This window comes from Drosophila arizonae, chromosome X (genome assembly GCF_054131065.1).
Source record: "Drosophila arizonae isolate 15081-1271.41 chromosome X, UAZ_ARI_1.0, whole genome shotgun sequence".
NCBI classification, from domain to species: Eukaryota; Metazoa; Arthropoda; class Insecta; order Diptera; family Drosophilidae; genus Drosophila; species Drosophila arizonae.
Window position 1 is genome coordinate 28,787,300 of NC_142927.1, and position 22,885 is coordinate 28,810,184.

Below are 22,885 nucleotides of genomic sequence, written 5' to 3' on the forward strand. Positions count from 1 at the left end.
CACTTTACAAGAGGAGTGCACGAGCATATTCGAAACCAAAAGACAAAATCAAGTTACTTCACCAAATCGTGAATCAAGCATCCAGCTTGAGGATTGATAAAATCAACATACTCATTCATTACGTAGAGAGTATGAAAATAATAGTGATGCTCAGGGACGATCGAAATACACAATTGCAATTTAAAGATCTGTCATAATTTTCAAAATTTCATGAAGTGGATTTTCTGGCTAAAAATATTTAAAAATATATATATAAAATAAAATAAAAAATATATAAAAGAAAATTAAAATAAATAAATATATCAAAAATAATATATCAAATAAATAAATATATCAAATCAAATTACATCCATGTAATGAAATCTAAAAAATATTCGATAAAGTTAGTGTTTCTCTGAAAAAAAAACAGAAAACACACAAAGAAAACAGAGAAAATTAAGTTAGGCAAATAGTCAGTTGGCCATTTAGTTTTTTGCTGGTTGGCAGGCGCATTGATTTAAATTGGCCATTTCATTGCTTCATTATTTGCTGGCGATGTTCAAGACGGCCAAGATGCTCAGATACCATCGCACAGAGGAGCTGCCGAGCTGCTGAGCTTCTGAGCTTCTGAGCTGCTGAGCTGCGGAATTGCTGAGTTTCTGAGCGACTGAGATACTTAAGTTGATTGTTTGTTTGGCCCTCGCTATTTATTCGGGCTGCTGGCTATTAGCTGTTTTTTCATTTGTTTATTTGCCTATTTCTGGCTTTGTCTGACTTTTACTAGTATTTATCCCATTGTCAGCTATATTTGGCGCTTTGCTATCTTCTTCATTTCGCACTTTAATGTGCTCAAGTGGATTTGTCGCAGATTTAAAATATCCAATGCGGCCTTGTCCGTGCAGCTCTTGCACGCCAGATGATCTCTAGTTCAATTGAGCAGTTGATTGAAGGATTCGCAAAATGAATGGCTCTAGACTTTTTTCCTTGACCAAGAGCTTAACTTGCCATACCATACATTGTAGAAATGTATAATATATCTCTAATTATCGATCAAAATCGATATGTTGGCCTTAATTAGGACATCACTTGAAGATCTTTCATACATTGTTTGACCACGAAAGACAGCTTATAATTATGGCTTTTTATGTGCCCTCCATATGATATGGGTATATCAGGCGGGCAGCTTATCTAGAGCAAGGCCTTTTCAATGAACGGGTCTTCAGTTGAGCGATTGCAAGTGGAGAGGCATACATAATGCCTAGTATGGTTGCAGCTGCAGCACACTGAGCTAGATGCAGAGGCTATATCATAGTCGAGTACGCCCAGAGTGTTCGGATCTAGATAAATTTAGTAATATGTTTTGAGCACTGGCATGAAAAGATGCAATAACATTGATGCGACTGCATGTCTATTGGCTGTCCGTTAGACAATTGAAGCTTTTCAATTTCATTTAATTAAACAGGCACACGAGCACCAAGCATTGTAGATAAGCCCAAAGCCAATAGCTTCTATTAGGCAGCCGACCAAATTGGTATAGATTAATATAAGAGCCGAAGCTAATCGATCCGACTCTTATATACCCTCTCCCACGGAGCATGGCGCATGTAGTAAGAGTATGATTTCAATGAAATATAAGTCGAGTGCTGGAGCATTGTTGTATTCATTTTCCTTCATATACATTAATTTACTAAACATAAATTTTTATTGTTACTTGAATTTCTGTTAGTTATATAATCCAGCCAAGTTCCATTTGAATCAAATAGCTAGAATCGTTGAGCAATACTCTGCTCGTTTTTATTGTCTTAGGTCTGGACTTGTCTGCGATAAAGGCCAGTGAATCGAAATGATTTAAATACACCAACACATGTATATTTATATACAAATGTGTGTGTGTGTGTGTTTCAAGTCTTCTCCAATACCGAGTGTATGTGCATTGATAAGCACTAAAGCGAGAAAACCCCACTTAGCCACCACGCCCCACGACGCCCCCACTGCGCCCCATCATTCTTCGCACATTTGAGATGCTGGGCAAATCTGCGTGCCAGCCGGCAACTAGCTAATGCCAAGTATACCCTAATTGTTGCCCTATAAAAAATTTAACTAGCTGCTAATGGCAGTGCCAAGTGCAATAAATACTCGTAGTCCAGAAAAAAGTTCAGCTCACGCAGCAAACACATAGCCCCGAGGGTGGACTGAAAAGTTGCAATCTCTATTCGCAGTGAAAATGGTAATGAACATGAAAATAGTACTGTACACGAATTTAGTAGTACTAGTAGTGTATGGCACACTAGCTGAAGTGTTTATAAAAATAGTAGTGCTGCACTACAGAAAAGCTTTTAATTGACACAGAGCAGTGTTCAGGAAAATAGTAGTGGCCGTAATAACTAAGACTGAACCTAATTAAAATGCCTAAATCCCATTTTAGTATAGTTAACATATATGAAAAGGGTTTACAAGAAAATACAGTAAGCCAATCGAAAAGGAACTTTTTCCGTTATGTTATTCTATTTGAAAATATAATTCACCAAGGTAAAAATAAAATTTTCCGTTGTCTTCTTCTTCTCCTTGTTTGAATACATTTACAAAACCTGATTGATATGATATTGCTAAACAAATGCCAACAAAACTTGTTAATTTAAAACAACAAACTTAGTCTTATTGTCTTTGATTAGCACTATAATTGGTGGATATTCAAGAAACTCTGGAGATTCGCATGAATAGACTTTGCTGGACATATGTATATACATTTTATATATTTTTGTCGTGAATGCTCTATTCGAACGTATATACTCCAGAAGACTAAGGTAGAATAGTTAAATGAACAAAACGAATAAAGTCTTTTTACTTGATGAAGTGACACTACTTTATATGTATATCTCTATTTCACCTGCTCTATAAGTTTGAGATAAAATCAAATATTTTTGAAAATTAAATATTATTTTGCCTTTTTGAACGTAAAAAACTGAAGAGCTGGATATGAATTATGATCTTAAATATGATGATACATAGCTGGGAAGAGGATATAGGCTTCTAGCATTAATAGAATCTAAACTTATCTAGGCGCCCTCGTGCACACCTAAATGTCCCATTATGCCATAATTAGGTAGATCGACATGGGCAGCTGCATTTGCAGTCAAGTATCCAGAATTATCTCGATTTGTTGGCGCCAAAACGAATGTAATTAAAAACGCCGAAAAAGGCAAACACGCCCCGGCTGAGCTCCAATTACTTGAATGCCTACCCTGGACAAAAGGAATCGAGCGAAGCGGGTATACCCTTTTTCCATATCATATATAAATATCCATATCATATAATATATAATCTACAAATAAACCCACTCGAAGGCAAGTCAAGTGAGGAAGTCAGGTTGATTTCTAATTCAACTTGCTTACAGGGTATCTTGAGTGGGAGCTGAGTGATGGGTGACGCCGTTGGCGCCTTCACTGCATGCACATAATGTTAATGCCAGCGATTTCGTCCTGACCCAAGCCGCTATGCGTGTGTGAAGGTCATGGTGAGGCAGCCGGTCATCAGCTGGGGCAGGGACTCGCCCCGGTGCTCGACTGCGTGCTTAACTTGTCAATTAAAGCCAGAGAAAGTTTTTATTTTCAGGCGACGCACACTCACACACACGCACACACACACACACGCTCACTTATTGATGCAATTAAAGCAAGCCAACGTCACGTCCGTCAATGTCGACTGCCAATGCTGGCAGTGAAGCTCTCAGCTCCAAGCGCCTGCCGGCCCAAAGTTCGAGCCAACACATGTACATGCATACAGATACATGCATGTACGTACACATATTGGAGGCAGTGTTAGTGCACAACTGATTTGCATAATTTGGAGCGCAGTCGATTTGGAGCTGCCCCAATCAATCTGACAGTGAAGCAGACCACTTGGCCAACAGCTCAAAATTGCGGAGAACAAATTGGGCAAATAACATGGTGAATGAAGGTAGCAGGAGGTAAGAGATTGGGGCCTAAGATCGAGAGCTGGAGCGGAGGCTTAGCAAAAATGGCTAGCGACTCGATCTAAGCTCGAGGGCGCCCGCTGGGCGCCACTGTCTTAAGAAGTACACAATTCAATTCACAAACTACTACCATTCACACACATAATCACTTGCTAAATACATGTGTACACAATGTGCATGTGTGTGCGTGTGCGATAAGAATTGCCTGCAAATTTGACTGACAAATATACGAATCCAAATTGAGACAGCTACCGTGATGAATATGCACTGAAAAAAAGGAACAAACAATTGAAACATCTTTGATTGCTAAGCCTGAAGAGCGTCTATAAGTATGGCTAATATGTAATTGAAAACAATTTATTTGCAATAGCTCTAGTCGAAACTGCTCGACTACGAGATCACTTGATCCCTTCGAGCAACTGATATTTTAATAATTACTCGCGCACGCACACACACACTTGCACGCACGCATAAGCATGCATTGGCTGCACTGTGGGCTTAGCAGAAGTCTCTAGTATTTGAAATACGCCTCTTGCAAATTAAGGGTAAGAGGGTGAATATAGCGCTGGGGGGTAAATTTTAACAAAATTCAAAATTTTATAAAGTACATAGGAATATACATTAAAAATTATGCGACTCTACTGATTTTCGATAATATTTTTAATCGATAACAAAATAACGGGACAAGTTATTGATTTTTGAAGAAAAACTTGATATGCGCGTGGTACACACGGTCCTAGGAAAAAAATTACACATCTCCAGCTCTTATATCTTCTGAGATCGACGCGTTCAAACACAAGGACAGACGTAAAGACGGACGAACGGACAGACAGACAAATGGACAGGGCTAAATCGACTCAGCTCGTCGCCCTGATCAGGAATATACATATATACTTTGTGGGGTCTGCCACGTCTCCTTCTGCCTGTTACATACATTTCTACAAACCCATTATACCCTGATTTCCTATTTTCAATGGGTTCAGGGCATACAAAAAATTAAGTTATCTCTGGTCTCCACGAGCTTGAACTTGGTGCGGCTCCTTTTTCTCTAATCTGATGAATATATGCAGGGCCCATGCCATTTCAATTCATCTACTAATATCTGTAGACGTTGGCAAACTGCTTCGAGTCCTTAGGTACACTCAGATATATTTACATTTTCATTTACACACATACATACATATATTACAAATGTTTATCGTGTGCCAGTTAAGCTCAATAACCATCTGCATGCATATTTGGTGTCAATCAGAAAAACTTGGTAAATATTTTACACTTTGGCAACCATCAAATAACACATTACAGTACAATTTACGATGCCATCAGTATAATTTCAGCTTACGTGAAATATACATGCACACATACATATATAGCATATATGTATAGTTATGAGGCTGCACGCCAAATCAATTATCTGTCTGTCCGTCTCCGTTGTTTTATCTTCCCCGCTCTCAGGCACACTCTGCCTCATAATATCTATCTTTTGTCTCTCTCTCTCTCTCTCTCTATCTATGTATATATATTCCGATACATTATATTATCTCTGACACAATATGTCTCTTTCTATCTGTCTCTGTCCCTCTCAATCTGTCCCTGTCCCCCTTTAAACCACTATATCACATTTTCTTTCCCTTTCTCTTTCTATTTCTCTCTCACTTTGTCTGTTAATTTCTCAGCTATACTATTTGTCTGTCTGTCATTCTCAATCTAAGTATTTGCCTCTCTCGCTCTTATTTTAACATTTTCTCATTTTCCTTTTATCATTTCATTTCAATCTCTATCTCTTTTTCCTATACATAACTATTATTTCTCTCTCTCTCTCTCTCTCACACTCTATCGCTCTCTCCCTATCTGTATCGCATTCTCTAGATTTAATTGTCTTAGCATATATATATATCTCTTTCTCCCTCTCTCTCATTCTTAATCTAATTCTCTCTGTCCCTCTGTTGCCATTCAGTTATACATTAACATAATAGCCTAATTTACTAAACAGAATTGAGCTACTCTATGAACGAAAAACTCTCCGAAAATGTCAATCTTGACGAAAAATTCTTAGAAAATTCACCAATGGCTTTTCACCATGGACAGCTTTGCGGATGATAAAGCTTAAATTAAGTTGAATGATGCACCTCTCCAACAGTGCACAGTTGAAGCACTTGATGTTTCAATTGGAAAGCTTAAGCTTAACGAAAAGCTTCGCTTTAAATAAAAGCTTGAATTTAGTTGGTTAACAGTAATACAGACAAGCCGAAGGCCCCAGTAGATAGTGACTCATTCTAAGTTAGTTTTAATTTAAAATTCATATAAATAAAGTAGTACAACTTTGAAAAGTTGTTCAAGTTCAGAGACCAAATTCATTATGGAGCAATACATCACATACTCGTAAGCGATTTTAACAGTAGCCTGCGTAGAAAAACTAAAGGCCTGCCCTAAAAACAGCTGTCTTTCAATTACAATCTAAAATAAGCACTCAAATATTTACTTAAACTTACTCGCAAAATAAATACAATTAAAATGTCAGTCAGTATGTTGTTAACTGTTCCATTTTGGGGAAAAACATTTACATTTACTAAAGTATAGCAGATATAGTACCGTATTACTATGTCTTGATGCATTTAAAGAGGATTTTTTGTTTTATCTTCCGTCTAGGATTATAAAATTTACGCGATTTACTGAAAGGAGATTCGATCGAATCGATCTTCATTGCTCCCTCAATTTATAAGTGTCTAAGGCAACTCATCCTCAAACTAGGCTTGGGAAAGTTTCGATTTGTAAGATCGGGAAAGGAAGACCCATTTAAATTGACAAACGAATTTGGTGTTTTTCAAATATGTATTTGCTCACAAACATATGGAATTCATAAGTTTTTTATTTGTTTTTATTTTGTTTCATATTATTTTTGCTAATTGATTTACTTATTGATAATAATTTTCGTAAATACTGCAATTGCAATAGCACTAAACAAAAAAGTTTCACTAAACTTAAAACAAGTACGGAAATATATGATGCAAAAGTTGAAATATATTTAAAATTAGGAAAGAAAATAGCGAATTATTCATATACCTAGGACTATGTATATATAGTAGATACTCGGCATTATCGTGTTTGTGGTTCAATGTCTCATATATACGCGCATTTATTGTGTCATTCGTTCTTCTGGATTTGTGTTTTTGGAAATAGCAGTTCGATATACAATACATTCAATAGAACTAAGGAGAAACCTAGAGAAATAATAATAATAAAATATATGTATGTATACATGCAGGTTTCGATAAATATGTGTGAAAAGCAACCCAAACCAACGCAATGGATGGGATGCTTTCGTTTTTCTCTGCTTTTTGGTAAAATAAATCTATTTCAGCTGTTGCAACATCCGTATCGATTCATCTGCGTCCGAGTCTTACGCCGTCTTCTTCTTCTTGAATTTATTCTTGAGCAGACCCGGCAGTAGCGAAGCGCACGCGCACAACGTCAGCACGCCCATCGAGGTCCAGGAGAAAGCTTCACTTGAACTGCTCATCTTCTGCAGCGTTTTGCCCGCTTGAATAGCGATGACGGACGGTGGAGCCACGCCGCAGAAGGTGCCCAGGGCGAAGATGTGGAGCGGCACGCCAATGACCGGCGAGGCCAAATTGATGAACCAGTTGGGCAGGATCGGTGTCATCCGCAGAAAGAGCATGTAGTTGAATAGGCTGTCACGGTATTCCTCGACGTGGCGGGACCATTCGCTCGTCTTCTTTGGCCAAAAGTGTCGGATGAGGCGGCGTCCGACCAGATTGGAGAGGGTATAGCATAGAGTGGCGCCCAGCGCCGAGCAAAAGCAAATGAGAAACAGTGCGATGGGGAATTTGTACAAGAATCCAAGTAAGATCGACAGGAATAACGACCCAGGAATGGCAAATGTTTGTAGGCTAGAGAACGCGTTCAGTTAAGGCAACCAATTCAAGTAAGATGTGTATGTATGTAGAATAAAGTGTGTCAATGACATGTGTTCATATTGCCTAGGGTCTAGATAATAGACTCTAAAAACAGATCCCCAGATTAATTGCCGACTGACTGGGCTGATCGCCAACTAACTATTAATAGCCAAGTAACACACAAGTTGACAATGGCAATCGCGATCGCGATCGCAGCCGGCAATCAACATTCGCCCGCCCATTCGCCTTTGTCCCAAAAGCCAAGACGTGCCCGAGCTAAGCAAATGAACGATAACATAAAATGGCAAATGAAACGTTTTCATTTCGCTATACGATATAAAAACAAAAGCGTGCGAGAATACAATAAATTTTGATCAAACTGTGCTGACTGCAATTATGCGCTGTCTGCTTAACGCCTTAATTAAATTAGAAAGAAAATTTCTAGCTATGTTTCAAAATCTGATACCTGATATATAATTCGACTTAAAGTCTCATGTACATACATACATATGTATGTGTATATATAGGTATATACGTGTATGTGTGTATGTATGTATGTGTACATATGTATGTATATCACCGAGTATTTTTCAATGGAAACTGACACGTAGTATAAATATTTTCGTATTCAATGACTTATTAAAAAAAATTTTTAAAAAATAAAAACATCTTTACCAGTCCGCGTATAAGATTAGTCATAAAAAAATATATGTACATACATACATACATATGTAAAAAAAAACTTTTGCCAGCTTGAATTAAAATATCATATTTTTGTATGTATATGTACTTACATACATATATATGTACGCAAATATTGTAAATGAAGATTATAAGCCTTGGGCAAAATTTGTTTCGTACTTTAGTACAATTGAGGACAATATTTACATACATACACACAAACATACATATATGTATGTATGCACGTAGCGTACAGATGAATGTACATGCGCACATTCATGATTACCAAATGATTTACTAATACAGTCGCCCGATCAAAGCTACACACACATGCATGTACATGTACATGCACATGTATATTAACAACAAAACCAGCTTACAATCATTCGATCGCTACGTAAAATCGCAATTGCGTCGCCAGCTGCTTTGACGAATTGTAAAAAATAAATAAAAAGAAAATATACAAATACACGTATGCCAACAGAAGCTGAGTATTTGCATATATACATATAGACTTACATATGTATGTATATATGATCATATGTGTGTGTATATTTACGTACATATATCGTGCTTCTTAATGAGCGAAGACAATGCAAACAAAAGAGTGACCAGCTCTCAGCTGTTTTTGGTATATTAGACATAGCACACATACCCACGCACAAACGCGTGCGTGTGTTTGCTTATGTTTCGTTTTTTTATACCCTTGGTCTCAGTTGTTATGAAATGTAAAATGCGCAGCAATTAGGCATCTTGAACTAATGGAAAATAATCTGTATGTTGGCGTTTTCTGTCTATTTCAAGTCGTGCTAATCTCTCAACTATTCGAACATTCCTTTATCTTAACTCTTACATACATACATACATATGTACATCACAAATAGAATTGTTTTGAGCATTCCAAGAGTATTTCGAATTCACCATTCGTGATATCTTGCTTTGTTTATAAACACGCCCGAGAACGCAAATCAGAGTGCGATAGCAAGAGAGTTTCCAGGTATGCGTCATCATGCGGCTCCTCTCTTGCTACTGCAGAGTGCAAAGTGCACTCGTTCTATACCAGCAGCGTCAATCAGCTGATCAATTTGAGACATGTCCGCTCTTTTCGTTCTTTACGGTTTTTCATTGAATTGTGTATATGTACATACATACGTATGTGTGTGTGTATAAATTTTACTTCCTACATGCAGCCGAAACGACGACGACGTCGTCGTCTTCAATGCTAATTATGCGTGCCCGTGCATAAAATTATAGAAATTTACGCGGGTGTATCGACGCACGTGTTGTGCGATTGCTGACCATGAATATTATTGCTGTTGTCGCACACTTTTTTTTGGTCTAAGCTGACCATTTGTAGAGTATTTAAAAATGGGGTCAAGGTTAAATATAAGTACGCGACGAACGTGAAACTTATTGCGCAAGTGCCGTTATCTGGACACAAAGCTCTATGTATGTTCGTATGTGTGTGTGTTGTTGTGATAGTTAATCAGATTAATTAGATATTTGTTTTGGAAAAGGATACAATACATAGGCGACAACAACGCCGAACATCACTTCAAAATAATACATGTCCTTGTAGCGATCCAGGACCTTTGCTAGCATCTTCGCATCTTGAATATCACGTGGTATTTTCAAATGTTCCTTCTCAGAGCTAAAACGAAACACACATAAAAAAGACACAAAACAAAAAGCGTTACTTACGACTGTAATAAATGCACAAGCTTCGTCTGCTGCGTATATGTGTATGTGTGTGTGTCTCTGTGTCGTTGTGTGAGTGTAAAGTGGCGTGACTTTTACTGAGCGCAAGCTCCCCGTGCAAAGCTCGATATAATGTCAGAGGGAATTGACACAAGCACAGGTGACAGCGACTGCTCGAGCCGTGAATGCCCGACTAAAGCGGATAGCCCTGTTTAATGCTTTATAATAAAAGCTTATGTGCTAATTGACCGACTTTGAGTGAACTAGGAAATCTAGCTGTACCTACACATATGTACATATATATACATATATGCTCAAGATCAGAATAGATAACTGGCTATATATTTATATATCTTGATTTAATTTAAAGTGCGAACAATTGAGAACGTACGGGTTAAACACCTTCTATAGACTTGGCGCTCATATCTAGAATAATCTGTTCGCATTATATCTGCCGCACTTTGGAGGAGCCCTAAGAGCGACCTCTATTAGAGCTAGATATATTTATTATATGCTCACATATAGAGATAGTATAGTTCATATACTTCATATAGTCTTTTTCTTGTCGACATTAAATTAACTTCGAGGGCTTTACAGTGGGACAGAGTTTTCTGTTACATCTACAGATTTACAATTTACAATAATATATATGGGTAGCTAGTGGAACAAAGCCGTTAGCTTAACTAATTAAAGTTTGCATATATTGCTATTAGACGAAACGTAATATGGAAAACCTGCTCCACTTTTTATGCACGTTTTTTGCACATGTTAATAACTCATTAAACCTTTGCTAATCCGATTTTTACGCACAGAATTGCAATTTGTGTATACAATGGAAACATAAAATGTTTGATCAACACTCACGCATTCAATTCGGGAAATATTGCATATACATAGAACATGGTCATCAAACTGGCCACAAATATTGCAACCACGATGACTAGAGATTTCTTGGTGGCTTTTCGCTCGTCCGCAGACATTGCCTGTTTTTGGGGCGTCACTGGTGGAGGCTGCTGCTGCTGCTGCTGCGGTTGTTGTTGTAGTTGTTGTTGCTCCTGCTGTTGTTGTTGTTGTTGTTCCTGCTGATGCTGCTGCTGGGGCTGCGGTTGGAGTTGATTCGGTGGTTTTGGCTTGCCATTTGCGGGAATCCGCGAACGCACATTTGACATCTTATCAGTAATATCTGTGTTAACGTGAAAACAAACAGGTCAGCAAAGAAACACGTCATGTGCAATAGAGTGCGACAGGGACAGAGCGAGTGCAAAGTAGAATTCGCAGGCGTGGGGGTAGGTGGGGAGGGGGCGCAGTATAACTAAATTGATTTACTACTTACCGCTGTTCTGACTGCTGTTACTGATAAGTGTTACGCCGCTGTCGCCGTAGCTGTTGCTATTGCTGTTTCTCTCCGTTTTGCAAGACATCTCTAAAATCGTTAAGAGCGCTGGCGATGCGAGTGAATTCTCGATTTGGATTAACACAGCGCTTGAGAGCACTTTGTCAGTTTCCGCGTTTGGCTTTGCTTGCGAGCTTTTCAGGGTGCTCCGCTTCTAAATGTATCAACTGTGTTTTTTGTTTTTCTTTTCTTTTTGTTATTGTTGTTGGTGCTGCTGCTGCATGTGTATGAGTATGTGTGTTTGCGCGCCAGCACTAGTCGCTACTATCCATTCGTACATATACAATTTAATCGATAAAAACGACGCACGTCAAAACAGAAACTGTCCGCGACGACAATCAATGACAATTTTATATATTAGTTTGATTTAGATGTGGCCCATCTCCTATGCCCAAAATATCATGCAATCAGGTTGCATTATTTAAAAACTCATGTTTTCTTTCAGCTAGTTTTATTAATTAGACGACAGAGCTCACCCTCTCTCACACTCTTCTACTTCGCGTAACACTCTTCTCGGTGTGGCCAGAGCTTACGAACAACTAAAATACAATGTGCTTGACATTTATTTCAGAGAAAAATACTACTGCTGTATATTACAGCTGGAAATAATACTAGCAAATGGTGCTCCTAAAAAAAATAAACTGAGCCATGTGTCAACATCAGCACGAAAAATTTGACAGATAATTTTCCGTTAATTATTTAAATGGAATAATTATTTTATTCTTTTTATTTAAAATTAATTATACATTTTCATTATTTAAACAAAATTGGTTACATTTCTTATTCAATTTTGTCTTAAAGTAGATTAAAGGCATTATGTGCCTTGGCAAATGATACACGTACGTTAAAATTTTTCGTCGGATCTTACAAGTCATAAGAGCTGTTGTTTGAACTGCCAGTTAAATTTAGAAAGAAATCGTCGTCAGCATATTCTGATTCGTTTGCGAAACTCAAAGAGTCAAAATTTATCATATTTACTTTATCGGAATTATTCGAATTATTATTCAAATTATTATTTGAATTCGTAGTTTCTGATTGGTTTTTATCCTCTTCCATGTCCTCTTCTGGCATGGACTCAGTGCATTGAAAAATATTATCATAATTTAGGTTATCAAATCCATTTAAATCTGAGGGAATTTCGAATGACAATGTTGGCAAAACATCAACCTTTTCGACCACAGCTTTATTAGGAACATTTTTTGGATCAAGCCTATTTTCAACCTCTGGCTGCGACGACTCTGAGGTCATGTCAGATATGTCGACCATATCAGTCGGAAGATCAAGCGGCTCAATGCCACTGGTGTGATCTGGCGAGGGCAAAGGGGCAAAATGTACCTGCTTATTGGGATTTGCTGTGGCCTCTAGCTCATTGGAACTGTCCATCGAGCGATTGAGCACTAATATGGAGCGCAACGGTGGCTCCATTGATGTGTCCATGGCAATAGCTTTGTCAACAACTTTGTTCACCTCAGCATACTTGTTGATGAAATCCAATGCCGGCTGCAGCACGAGCGGCTCAGCTTTCTTGGGCAGAGCCATAGCCTTGGTCTCGCAAGCCTTGACCTTGGTGACGGATGGCACTGGAATCTTCATCTGTGGAAAGGGTTGGCAGTGTGAGAACGAAAATGTAATGCACAGTGCATTTTCTTTATGATTACCACAGTGATTCGCTTGCTCAGCTGCACCAAGGAAACAATCTTTTTGTTTCGTTGCTGAGTGGCTCGAGCCAATTTCTCGCTCCAGTAGCGCTCCATTTCAGCTGATTCTAAGACGATCCTCGAATTGGCTTCCTCTGCTTCCTTCAATTGTACCTGCCATTTACGAAACTCCTGAACTGCACACACACACACAATTTTTTGTATGTTTAATTTCTTATATATGTGAGAATTGAGGGTACAAACCAATTGAACGCGCTTCCATTGCGACTTTTCCCTCCAGCTGGAGTTTCTGCTCCATTTCAATGGCCTTGATTTTCTGCTGCACCTCCTGTTCCTTCCGCATAACCCCGAAACTCAGCATATTCTTGATCTTCTCATCGTCGAACAAGTTGGCCGTTTCCAGTAGATATTCGTATGAGCTTTGTATAGTTTTGGCAACGGTTTCCATTTGTTTAATTTCTTCTTGACGCACATCTGTCGCTTCACGTGCCAGCACCATATCGATACGCAGATTCGGAGTTTCCTTATGAAGGTCTGAAAATTGTGTAAATTACCTGGTATGTATGCACTTAAATTTTTTGTAATGGCGGCTAACGTACTTTCCCTCATTTTCTTGAGCTCGTCTTTGTCTTTAAGCGCATTTTCAAGGCGAGTTAATACACTATGGAAATCTTCACTTGATGTTGCCAAATGCATAATACATTGGAATACTCTAGGAAAATATTCCAAGGTCATTTCGCTTAATTTTTCTATGTTTATGTAGGCGCGAAGTGACTGCAAGTCAAAACGTTAACAGTTATAAATTGCATATATCGATAGTTTCGAGCCTTTGAACTAAATCATTTATCGGAACTGGAACTCATTTGGGAATTTTCATCAGACAACTTTTAGTTTTTTCTTTTTTATTTCAAGTGCTGTAGCCTTTGAAAAAACGTTCTTATTAATTTAGCGTAATTATATTGACATTTTTTTTTTTTTCCTTGACATCTAATTGGTTTTAAAAGGGGTGTTTCTGTAGCAGAACCCTTTATTTAGTTGCCGCCGCAGCCAATTGTATGTATGCAAAGTCAAATATCGGTGCTTAAATTTCGTCTTACAACACTATTATAAATGGTATCACTCATGCGCGAAATCTGGCAATATTTATCGTGACGCACACTAACACACACGAGCAATCAAGCTAAGCAATCACCTTCCGAAAGTGTCTGCGCTATCCTGAAGATGATGTGAATAAGTTAATAACACAATCGAAACGCGACATTTAACGCGATTCATAGCGCTTTGGCCGCAATCTCTAAAACGAATTAGTTAACGTTACGCTATTTGCATGCCAAGCTGGCTCTGAGATTTTTTTTCACATCCAGTTAACTAGTCTATCGTCTCCCTTTTCGGGATGTCACAGTTCGAGCGTGAACGGGGCTCAGGCCCGTTGCCCAACCGTTGGCTTTACTGTCCACGAAAAAGCGACTCAATCATAGCAGACCGGTTCCTCGCCTTCAAAACACCGCTAAGCCAGTCCTTCCAAGACAAGATGCCCATCGAATGCACTTTTCGTCCCGAGATGCTCTTTGACTACTGCAAAACGCTTAAGGTAAGAGTTGTCAGAGGTGGCGTGTTGGCTTAAAAAGGTGTTAATGTGTGTCGAATATCTTACAGCTAAAACTGGGCCTTTGGATTGACCTGACGAACACAAAACGTTTTTATGATCGCAGCGTTGTGGAGGAGCGCGGCGCCCAGTACATTAAGTTGCAGTGTCGGGGTCATGGCGAAACTCCATCACCGGAGCAGACTCACAGCTTCATTGAACTGGTTGACAACTTTATCAATGAGCGACCGTTAGACGTTATTGCTGTACACTGCACACACGGCTTTAATCGCACGGGCTTTCTTATCATCTCGTATATGGTGGAAAAGATGGATTGCTCTGTAGAGGGGGCACTTGCCGTGTTTGCAAAGTCCCGTCCACCGGGCATATACAAACAGGATTATATCAATGAGCTCTTCCGTCGCTATGACGACGAGGAGGACGCTCCTCAAGCCCCAGAGCAGCCCAATTGGTGTTTGGAATATGATGATAGCAATGGCAACGATAATTTCGGTGGCGACAATAGAAAGCGTCGCTATGATGACAACTGTTCTTCTACTTCTCAGCAGGCTGCAGCGGCGGCAGCTGGATCGGGCACTGGAGGAGCTGAGGAGGACGACGAGGAGGACACGGGCGATTCAAATGCAAATTGTGAGGAGGACGCCGCCTCCGGCGATGGGCAACAAAAGAAGAAGCGACGTCGCGAGCTAATCGTCAAGAATGCGGCATTTATGGCCGGTGTACCCGGCGTGCGGCAGGTGACAGATCAGCCTCGTGTCGGTGAATTGCAGCGTCGGGTGCAGGACTGGTGCCACTGGCAGAAGAATGGCTTTCCTGGAGCGCAACCCGTATCGATGGACCGGCACAACATCAAGAGGCTCAGCGAGATACCGTATAGGGTTTCGTGGAAGGCAGATGGCACACGATACATGATGCTAATTGATGGACGCAAGGAGATATACTTCTTCGATCGCAATAACTCCTGCTTCCAGGTGGAGAACATGTCCTTTGTCAGTGGCAAAAATCTCCACGATCATCTCGATGGCACACTGCTGGATGGCGTAAGTGATTTAGATGACGTCTCAAAGCCATGTTAAAATAATTCTATAATTTTTGATACATTTGTAGGAAATGGTGCTGGACAAGATTGGTGACACCGTGACGCCACGGTATCTTGTCTATGACATTGTTCGCCTAGCAGGCCGGGATGTGCGGGAGGAACCATTCTTTCCAAATCGGCTGGACTATATTAAAAATGACGTTATAGGTGTGCGGGAATGAACCGAATCATCAATATATTATGTATTTATTTATGTTTTACAAACTCTTTGCTCCAAGGTCCACGCATCCTTGCCATGAAGCACGGCATTATTAACCGTGCCCTGGAACCCTTTAGCGTGCGAAATAAGGATTTCTGGGATATAAGCACTTCGGCCCGTCTATTGGGCGAGAAGTTTTCACGTTCACTAGCTCATGAGCCCGACGGCCTCATCTTCCAGCCCTCACAGCAGCCGTATACGGCAGGCATTTGCGTAGACGTTTTTAAATGGAAACCACATGAGCTCAACTCCGTCGACTTTCGCCTAAAGATACTGACAGAGCGCGGCGAGGGGTAAGACAAATTCCTAACATTCTGTACTCGAATTAAAGGTTTAACATTCATAAGCCCTGCCTGCTGCTAGTTATATTGTTTGCACTTGGTTAGTTAATCGTAACTCTTTTTTGTCATACTCGTTTTAAATATCACGTTAGATCCTATTGTATCCTATTGATTATGAATTTTCTAATGCCTTCCCTAGGCTGTTGACCAAGAAAGTTGGCTTTCTCTATGTTGGCGGCCATGATGCTCCCTTCGGTCGCTTGCAGAAGCTGACAAAGGAGGTTCGTGAGCTAGATAACAAGATTGTGGAATGCACCATGAATCAATATGGTAACTGGGAATTTATGCGTGAGCGAACTGACAAAAAGTTGCCCAACAGCTTCAACACCGCCAACTGTAAGTGTTTCACTCTATACGACATTGCCACAGATATTAATCAAACGTTTCATTGCAGCCGTCGTGAAGAGCATCAAGCATCCTATTACCAAGGATTATCTACTAAGTTTCATTCAAAATTTTGGCTTCCGTGATGATCATACAATGATGCCGCCTCCAGCCGCACAGCGACGTTAGCCATGCTAAGAGCAGCTTTCTCCTCTCCTATGCAGGACCACATCCACCCCATAGACACCCTTGACATACACTCACTAGGAAATTAATAAACCATAATAAAGAGAGATTGCAATTCTTTTTTTCTGCAATTGCATGCAAATTGTAATATGTTTAAACTTAACGTGGATCAGGGTAAAGGCGCTAATAGTATTTATTTTTAGATTGATTTAAAATTAATTGGATCTTTACTCATCTGATATCCAGAGAGAGCTCATAGAAAAAATGATTTCTAATTAAAGAAGAAAAATTGTTGTTTTTCTAAATTTGAGTTTTATTTGTAGTCGTCTTAAGCTAAGCAAGATGCAAATGGATTAGCAATAACTATAAATTAACGGGATAGCTTGCGCTCCAGTGAACTAAGCTCCTGCTGATCTTAGGTTAGACGCACTGGTACGTTCCTTAATATTTCCTTGTTATAGCTCTTATTTAGCAAGCAATTCAAAAAAAAAAAATGGTTCTTCAAGTAAACAATTCAGAAAATTTTTTATTATACAAAACAACTGATTTTGTATTCATTTTATGAAAGCTGTTAATAAAAGACACGTTTTTCTGTCACTAAAATAGACGCACTTAAGCTTTTTTTTACGAAAGGAGCTTTATTTACAGTATTATTTTTAATATTTGTAAATTAAAATAATAATAATAATAATTTCAAAATTGAGTACCGCCTCCTCTATTCAAAATAACCTCATAGATCCGGTCCTTCATGGAGCGATACAATGAGTTTATGTAGCTCAGCGAAATCTCGCTCCAAGCAAGTTTAAGTGCAGCAGTTAGTGTTTCTTTGTCTTCGTATTGTTTACCCCCTTCAAATACTTTCCTTGAAAGCCATCCCCAAACATCTTCAATTATGTTTAGATCTGGGGAATGCGGCGGCCGAGTCATGACCAGAACATTTTCACTCGTAATAAATGATTTCACAGCTCGGGCATTATGGATCGGAGCATCATCTTTCTGGAATATCCATGGCAATGGTCCGAAGAGGCTCTTAATCTTGGGGAACACGGATTGCAACAAAGTTTTGAAGCGCTCAGCGGTCATCTTCTGATCTATGAAAACTAAATCTACTGCTCCATAAAATGTGATGGCGCCCCACACCATGACTCCACCTTCACGGCTGTGATCATCTTTTCGTAAATCATCAGGGCCATCCAAATTAAAGCGTTTTTCATCAGTAAAAACAACCGAACGCCAATCATTGAGTCGAGTGTCAGACTGAACTGTCCATGTCATGTGTTCTCTCGCATATTGCAGCCGCTTTTTCTTACGTATAGCATTCAGAGGTGGTTTTCCCTTCATTTTCAGAGGCTCAAGATTTTTTGCTTTTGTATTCCTAATTGCACGCTGAACAGTTGAAAGGCTGGCGCTTACACCGGCTGATTCCTTAATTTTAGCTGCAGACTTGGTCGAATCCGATGCAAGTTTGACAATTTTACGCTCATCTCGGGAAGTAAGTGCTCGTCTTCGCCCTTTAAATTGTGTTCCATATGCCTCTGGATCTTTCAAATATCTATCAACAGTTCTGGAGCTGCGTTTTATCTTTTTGGCAATATTTCTGTTAGAGAGTCCCCGTGAGTGAAACAAGTCTATTTTTTGACGTTCCAATAAGCTTAATATAGTAGCTTTTCCCATTTTTGGTTGATTTGATAATTTGTAGTTTTTACTTAACCAATGCAGCTTAACCCAAATCGACGTGCGCGTAATTCAATGACCAATCGAATGCCCTATGACTGCAGATTTCTAGTCTTCGATTGCGCAGCTATCGTTTCAAATATCAACAAACTTTGAACAGATGTTTTTCGAACTAGGCTCGAATTTTAATAAAAAAAAAAAAAAAAACAAGGTTTGACAACTAAGACATGCAAAATACATAAATAAGTAAAACAGTTTTTTTTTTTTTTTTTTTTTTTGTTAAAAAAATGGGTGCGTCTAACCACTGACCAGAGAGCACATAGACTAGACATGTAAACAAATTTTTCTACAGCAGAAAATGTTGCGAACAAAAAAATATATATATATGTTTTAAGCCGGCGGCTTGTCCCGAATCCGAAACCGAAGAAGCTGCATTAGCTCTGTTCATAGCGAATTGCAATCGAGCCTGTAGATCATCTCACAGATTCGGATTGCGGCGGCACAGGTTATGTTGCAATAACTGCAAATTGCCAGAAGAGTGTTTGGCGCGTATTGGATCGATGGCCACATACGAGGCTAGTGAAGAGAATACGGATTGTATACTTGACAATGTCTTGAAATGTTTGGAATAAAAAAGAAAAAACTCAAATTAAGAAACAAAATTTTTGTCCTGCATTCTGTCCTTTTCTTTAATTTTCAGCCTCTTTTTTCGTATTTTCCGGACATTTTTGGCTTTTTTCCAACGAAAAATTGGCATCACTGATACACCAACAAATTTAAATGGGATCTTATTTATCAGTCATTCATTATGTATTAACGTACTTCATTATTTTTCTGTTCTAACAACATTTCTAACATTTAAAACTAAAGAAAACTGAAATAACTGCCCTTTTCCATGTCACAGATTATTTCGTGCACTTCACTTTCAATGACTTTATTGCCCAAAAATTCTTGAATAAGGATTTTTTTACTTTCTTTTGTTTAATCACCTCTTTGAAGCGTGATTCCATCAAGTTTTACCATTTTTGGGCGACTTGGCTGGAATTTTTTGGCCATATCTCCAATAGGGCTGTTTTGAGGTCATTTTATTAGATATTTACCTTTCCCGAATGGCCACGCCCAATTTCGTCCACAAATTTTCTATAACGTTTAAGTATAACCACTGGGCTAGTGGATTCACCACATATGGACAGTTCCAGATTAACCAGGACTGGACAATACCCGATTTATGTTTTTGGTCATTAGCCTGATAAAATCGGGATCGCCCTTCTAGACCAAGTTCTTCGGCACTATGAACTGAATTCTCATTTGAAAAGGATAGGTACATATACTTGTTCATATTACCATCTATGGAAACTACATAAGTTACCAACTCCCGAGGACGCGATGCAGGGCCAGCCAGACACTGCCACCGCCATAGTTCATAATTGGTTTAGGTGCTGATCATGGAGCTCGGTAATTGGTGGCCGCCAAACATATTGCATCCAATCCGACACATGTATATGCGGATGAGTCGAAATTTAATATGTTTGCGTCGGATTCGTTTGTCGTTTTTGCATTAAAAATCGATAACTCGTCCCGATATTTTTTTTTATCGAAAATCAGTTATAAAATTATATCTCTTACATCTTTGGAGCTACAATCTCCAAATTGAATGTATATTTATGTGCATTTTATACAATTTTGGTTTTTGTTATATATCCACTATATCCATCCCCTCACCCGTAAGTTTGTAAAATGCGTATTTCAAATACTAGAGACTTGTGCTTTGGCAAGTGCTCGCATTTCATTGTTATAATCCCGATCTGAAAGTTTCATGAAGATCGAAGGGGGCATGGTATCCAAAATCTGTAAATTACAAGATCTGTGTATCCATTAACTTTATATACAACGCAAACTCCAGGTCTAAAAGTGTTCAAACTAGGCTGAAAAAACCCATTTTCAATGGGTTCAGGGTATAAAAATAGTTTCGCATTTTTATACCCCGAACCCATTGAAAATGGGAAATCAGGGTATAATGGTTTTGTTGAAATGTATGTAACAGGCAGAAGGAGGCGTGGCAGACCCCACAAAGTATATATATTCTTGATCAGGGTGACGAGCTGAGTTGATTTGGCCCTGTAGCTAGCACTCCAAGGGTTCAGGGGATCTCGTAGTCGAGCAGTCTCGACTAGAGCTTTCTTACTTGTTTCTGTTATATTTTTTCACATTATGTAATGTAATTTATTATATTTGAATTTTTTAACTTATAGCAAAATAGATTAAACAAAGGAATAAAAACGACATTAGGTCGATCTAACGCTAGTCTATAGCACTTTACAACCTATATAATTACACCTTAATACAAACTGATCATTTCATAAAGGACGTCAGGATAAAAGGGTTTTCCTAGATACCTAGATACAAGGCACAAGGAAATCGCATAATCGTGACTTAACAAAACGGTTACTTGGTTTTAGCTGATTAGGCTGCCGTTCTCGAGGAGGGTCTTCTCATTCAGGTGTCCGAGTTGCAGGAGCGCCACCAATGCGGCGCCCTGCTCGGCCTGCTTCTTGTTCTTTTCCCAGAAGCTGCTGCTAAAGCGCTGTCCATCGTAGCTGCAGATGGACCGGAAGAGCTTGTCACACTGATGTGTCTCGTAGCTAGGCGCCTGCTTGCCCAGTTTGCCCGCCAGCACATAGAGCACCATCTTAGGCAGCTGGGTGTCTACAAGGGGACAGAGAGATAGAGTCGGATGTTCTGTTGAATTGGTAATGGGAATACTCACCACTTGGATAGGTTGAACGGAGGAACGCCATGTTGCGGCAAATGACGCCCTCGTACTCGTCCGATAAATCCTCGGACCGCTCCAGTTTTTGCCTCTTAGCCAGACACTCTGTTAGTATCACATTGGCTCTTCCGCCATTGCCGTGTTCCTTAAGCTCCTGCTGCTTTCGCCTGCAGTAGTCACCCAGGCCCCATATCTCGCATATTTGTTGCAGCGTCTGGCATTGCAGGAATCTCTTGCCGCGGGGCGTTTCCTGCAGCTCTTTGAGGATGCTCTGCACGCAGTACTTTGAATTGTGCGGTGCATTATCGTAATCGACGCATAACCGCAGATATTTACAGATCACCTCATCAATTGGCAACATGCCCTGCTTCCGAAATATGGACACATTGAGCTGGGCGGCACGGGCCACCATGACGCTATCGGCGCCGCACAGTTCCTGGAATTTGTGCAGATCCTCGTACGTGTGCATACTCCGAGATCCACCATTGGCTATAATAGGTATGTCAACGGCACTTGCAACAGCTCGCAAAACATCGGGATGCGGATGATGCTGCGGTCGCTCATCTCGCGTTCGTGCATGGATTCCAATGGCGGCTATGCCCGTCGCTGCCAGTTCTTGCACCAATTTGATGGTTTCCAAGGTATCCGGCAGTATCCTAATCTTGCAGGTGATGGGTATGTCCAAGTGCGTTGTGAGCGTTCGCAGAATATGTGCTGCTTTCGCTGGCTCAGAAAGCAGCGCTGCGCCCATCCCTCCCTTAATGGAAAACTCCTTGGGACAGCCCATATTAATGTCGAGCCCAGCAATATCATTTTGCACCAGTTTGCCTACGGCTAGAGCTCGGGCTGCATCGCTGGTTCCTAACTGAAGCACTACTCTGGATGTTTCTAGAGAACACGTGCGAAACACGATTGTGCCGTCAGAGGGATCCACGAAATCAATCGTATTCAAGGCGGCTAAGAGGTAAGGTAATTTATATTATTATTTATATGTTGTTAAATAAATAAACCAACTTACGATTTGGACGGCGTAAACTTTTGATCAACTTCAGATCGACGAGCTCCTCCGTGTAAACGATATCAGCCCCCATTTCGAGGGCTAGCAGCCGCATGGGTAAGGTCCCCACTCGCACCATTGGTGCCATAATTATTTTGTTTCTGTAGTCGAGTCGCGGCTGTTTCATTTTAAGTCTTGGCAAATTGCTGAGAAACGATAACCACTTAAAGCGAGACATCCAGACGGCACAGAAACGCAATATGCAATCGATACGTGCTAGACCCCCATATGTTTACAGGGTTGCATTGGCAGTTTAAAAAAAAAAAAAAACAAAAAAAAAAACAAAGAACAAAGCAAAACAAAGAAATCGATATTGAGACCTTTGCCTAT

At 39.7% G+C, this 22,885-nt stretch overlaps 4 protein-coding genes across 5 annotated transcripts; 1 reads left to right on the forward strand and 3 right to left on the reverse strand.

The window, feature by feature from the left end:
• Window positions 1–6,803: 6,803 nt before the first annotated feature.
• Window positions 6,804–11,717, reverse strand: stas (Transmembrane protein stas). The gene is made up of 4 exons (XM_018015891.2): window positions 11,582–11,717; window positions 11,113–11,431; window positions 10,073–10,201; window positions 6,804–7,863 (listed from the first exon to the last, which is right to left on the reverse strand). The coding sequence occupies exons 1-4, from the start codon at window positions 11,667–11,669 to the stop codon at window positions 7,353–7,355; spliced, it is 1,047 nt and encodes a 348-aa protein (XP_017871380.1). The 5' UTR covers window positions 11,670–11,717; the 3' UTR covers window positions 6,804–7,352.
• On the reverse strand, window positions 11,628–14,432 carry corolla (synaptonemal complex component corolla). 2 transcript variants are annotated; one of them, XM_018015888.2, is made up of 5 exons: window positions 13,899–14,432; window positions 13,543–13,833; window positions 13,300–13,475; window positions 12,620–13,234; window positions 11,628–12,533 (listed from the first exon to the last, which is right to left on the reverse strand). In XM_018015888.2, exons 1-5 carry the CDS (start codon window positions 14,032–14,034, stop codon window positions 12,513–12,515), a joined length of 1,239 nt encoding a protein of 412 aa, XP_017871377.1. In that variant the 5' UTR covers window positions 14,035–14,432; the 3' UTR covers window positions 11,628–12,512. The 2 variants fall into 2 exon arrangements, with proteins under 2 accessions (XP_017871377.1, XP_017871376.1); XM_018015887.2 differs by having other exon boundaries at window positions 11,628–13,234; window positions 13,899–14,422.
• Window positions 14,433–14,454: 22 nt separating this feature from the next.
• mRNA-cap (RNA guanylyltransferase and 5'-phosphatase mRNA capping enzyme) lies at window positions 14,455–17,359 on the forward strand. Its single transcript, XM_018015879.2, has 6 exons — window positions 14,455–14,890; window positions 14,956–15,945; window positions 16,013–16,151; window positions 16,223–16,496; window positions 16,684–16,880; window positions 16,939–17,359. The coding sequence occupies exons 1-6, from the start codon at window positions 14,693–14,695 to the stop codon at window positions 17,055–17,057; spliced, it is 1,917 nt and encodes a 638-aa protein (XP_017871368.1). The 5' UTR covers window positions 14,455–14,692; the 3' UTR covers window positions 17,058–17,359.
• A 3,554-nt stretch (window positions 17,360–20,913) lies between these two features.
• Window positions 20,914–22,885, reverse strand: Dus2 (Dihydrouridine synthase 2). The gene is made up of 3 exons (XM_018015883.2): window positions 22,517–22,885; window positions 21,496–22,455; window positions 20,914–21,434 (listed from the first exon to the last, which is right to left on the reverse strand). Exons 1-3 carry the CDS (start codon window positions 22,731–22,733, stop codon window positions 21,184–21,186), a joined length of 1,428 nt encoding a protein of 475 aa, XP_017871372.1. The 5' UTR covers window positions 22,734–22,885; the 3' UTR covers window positions 20,914–21,183.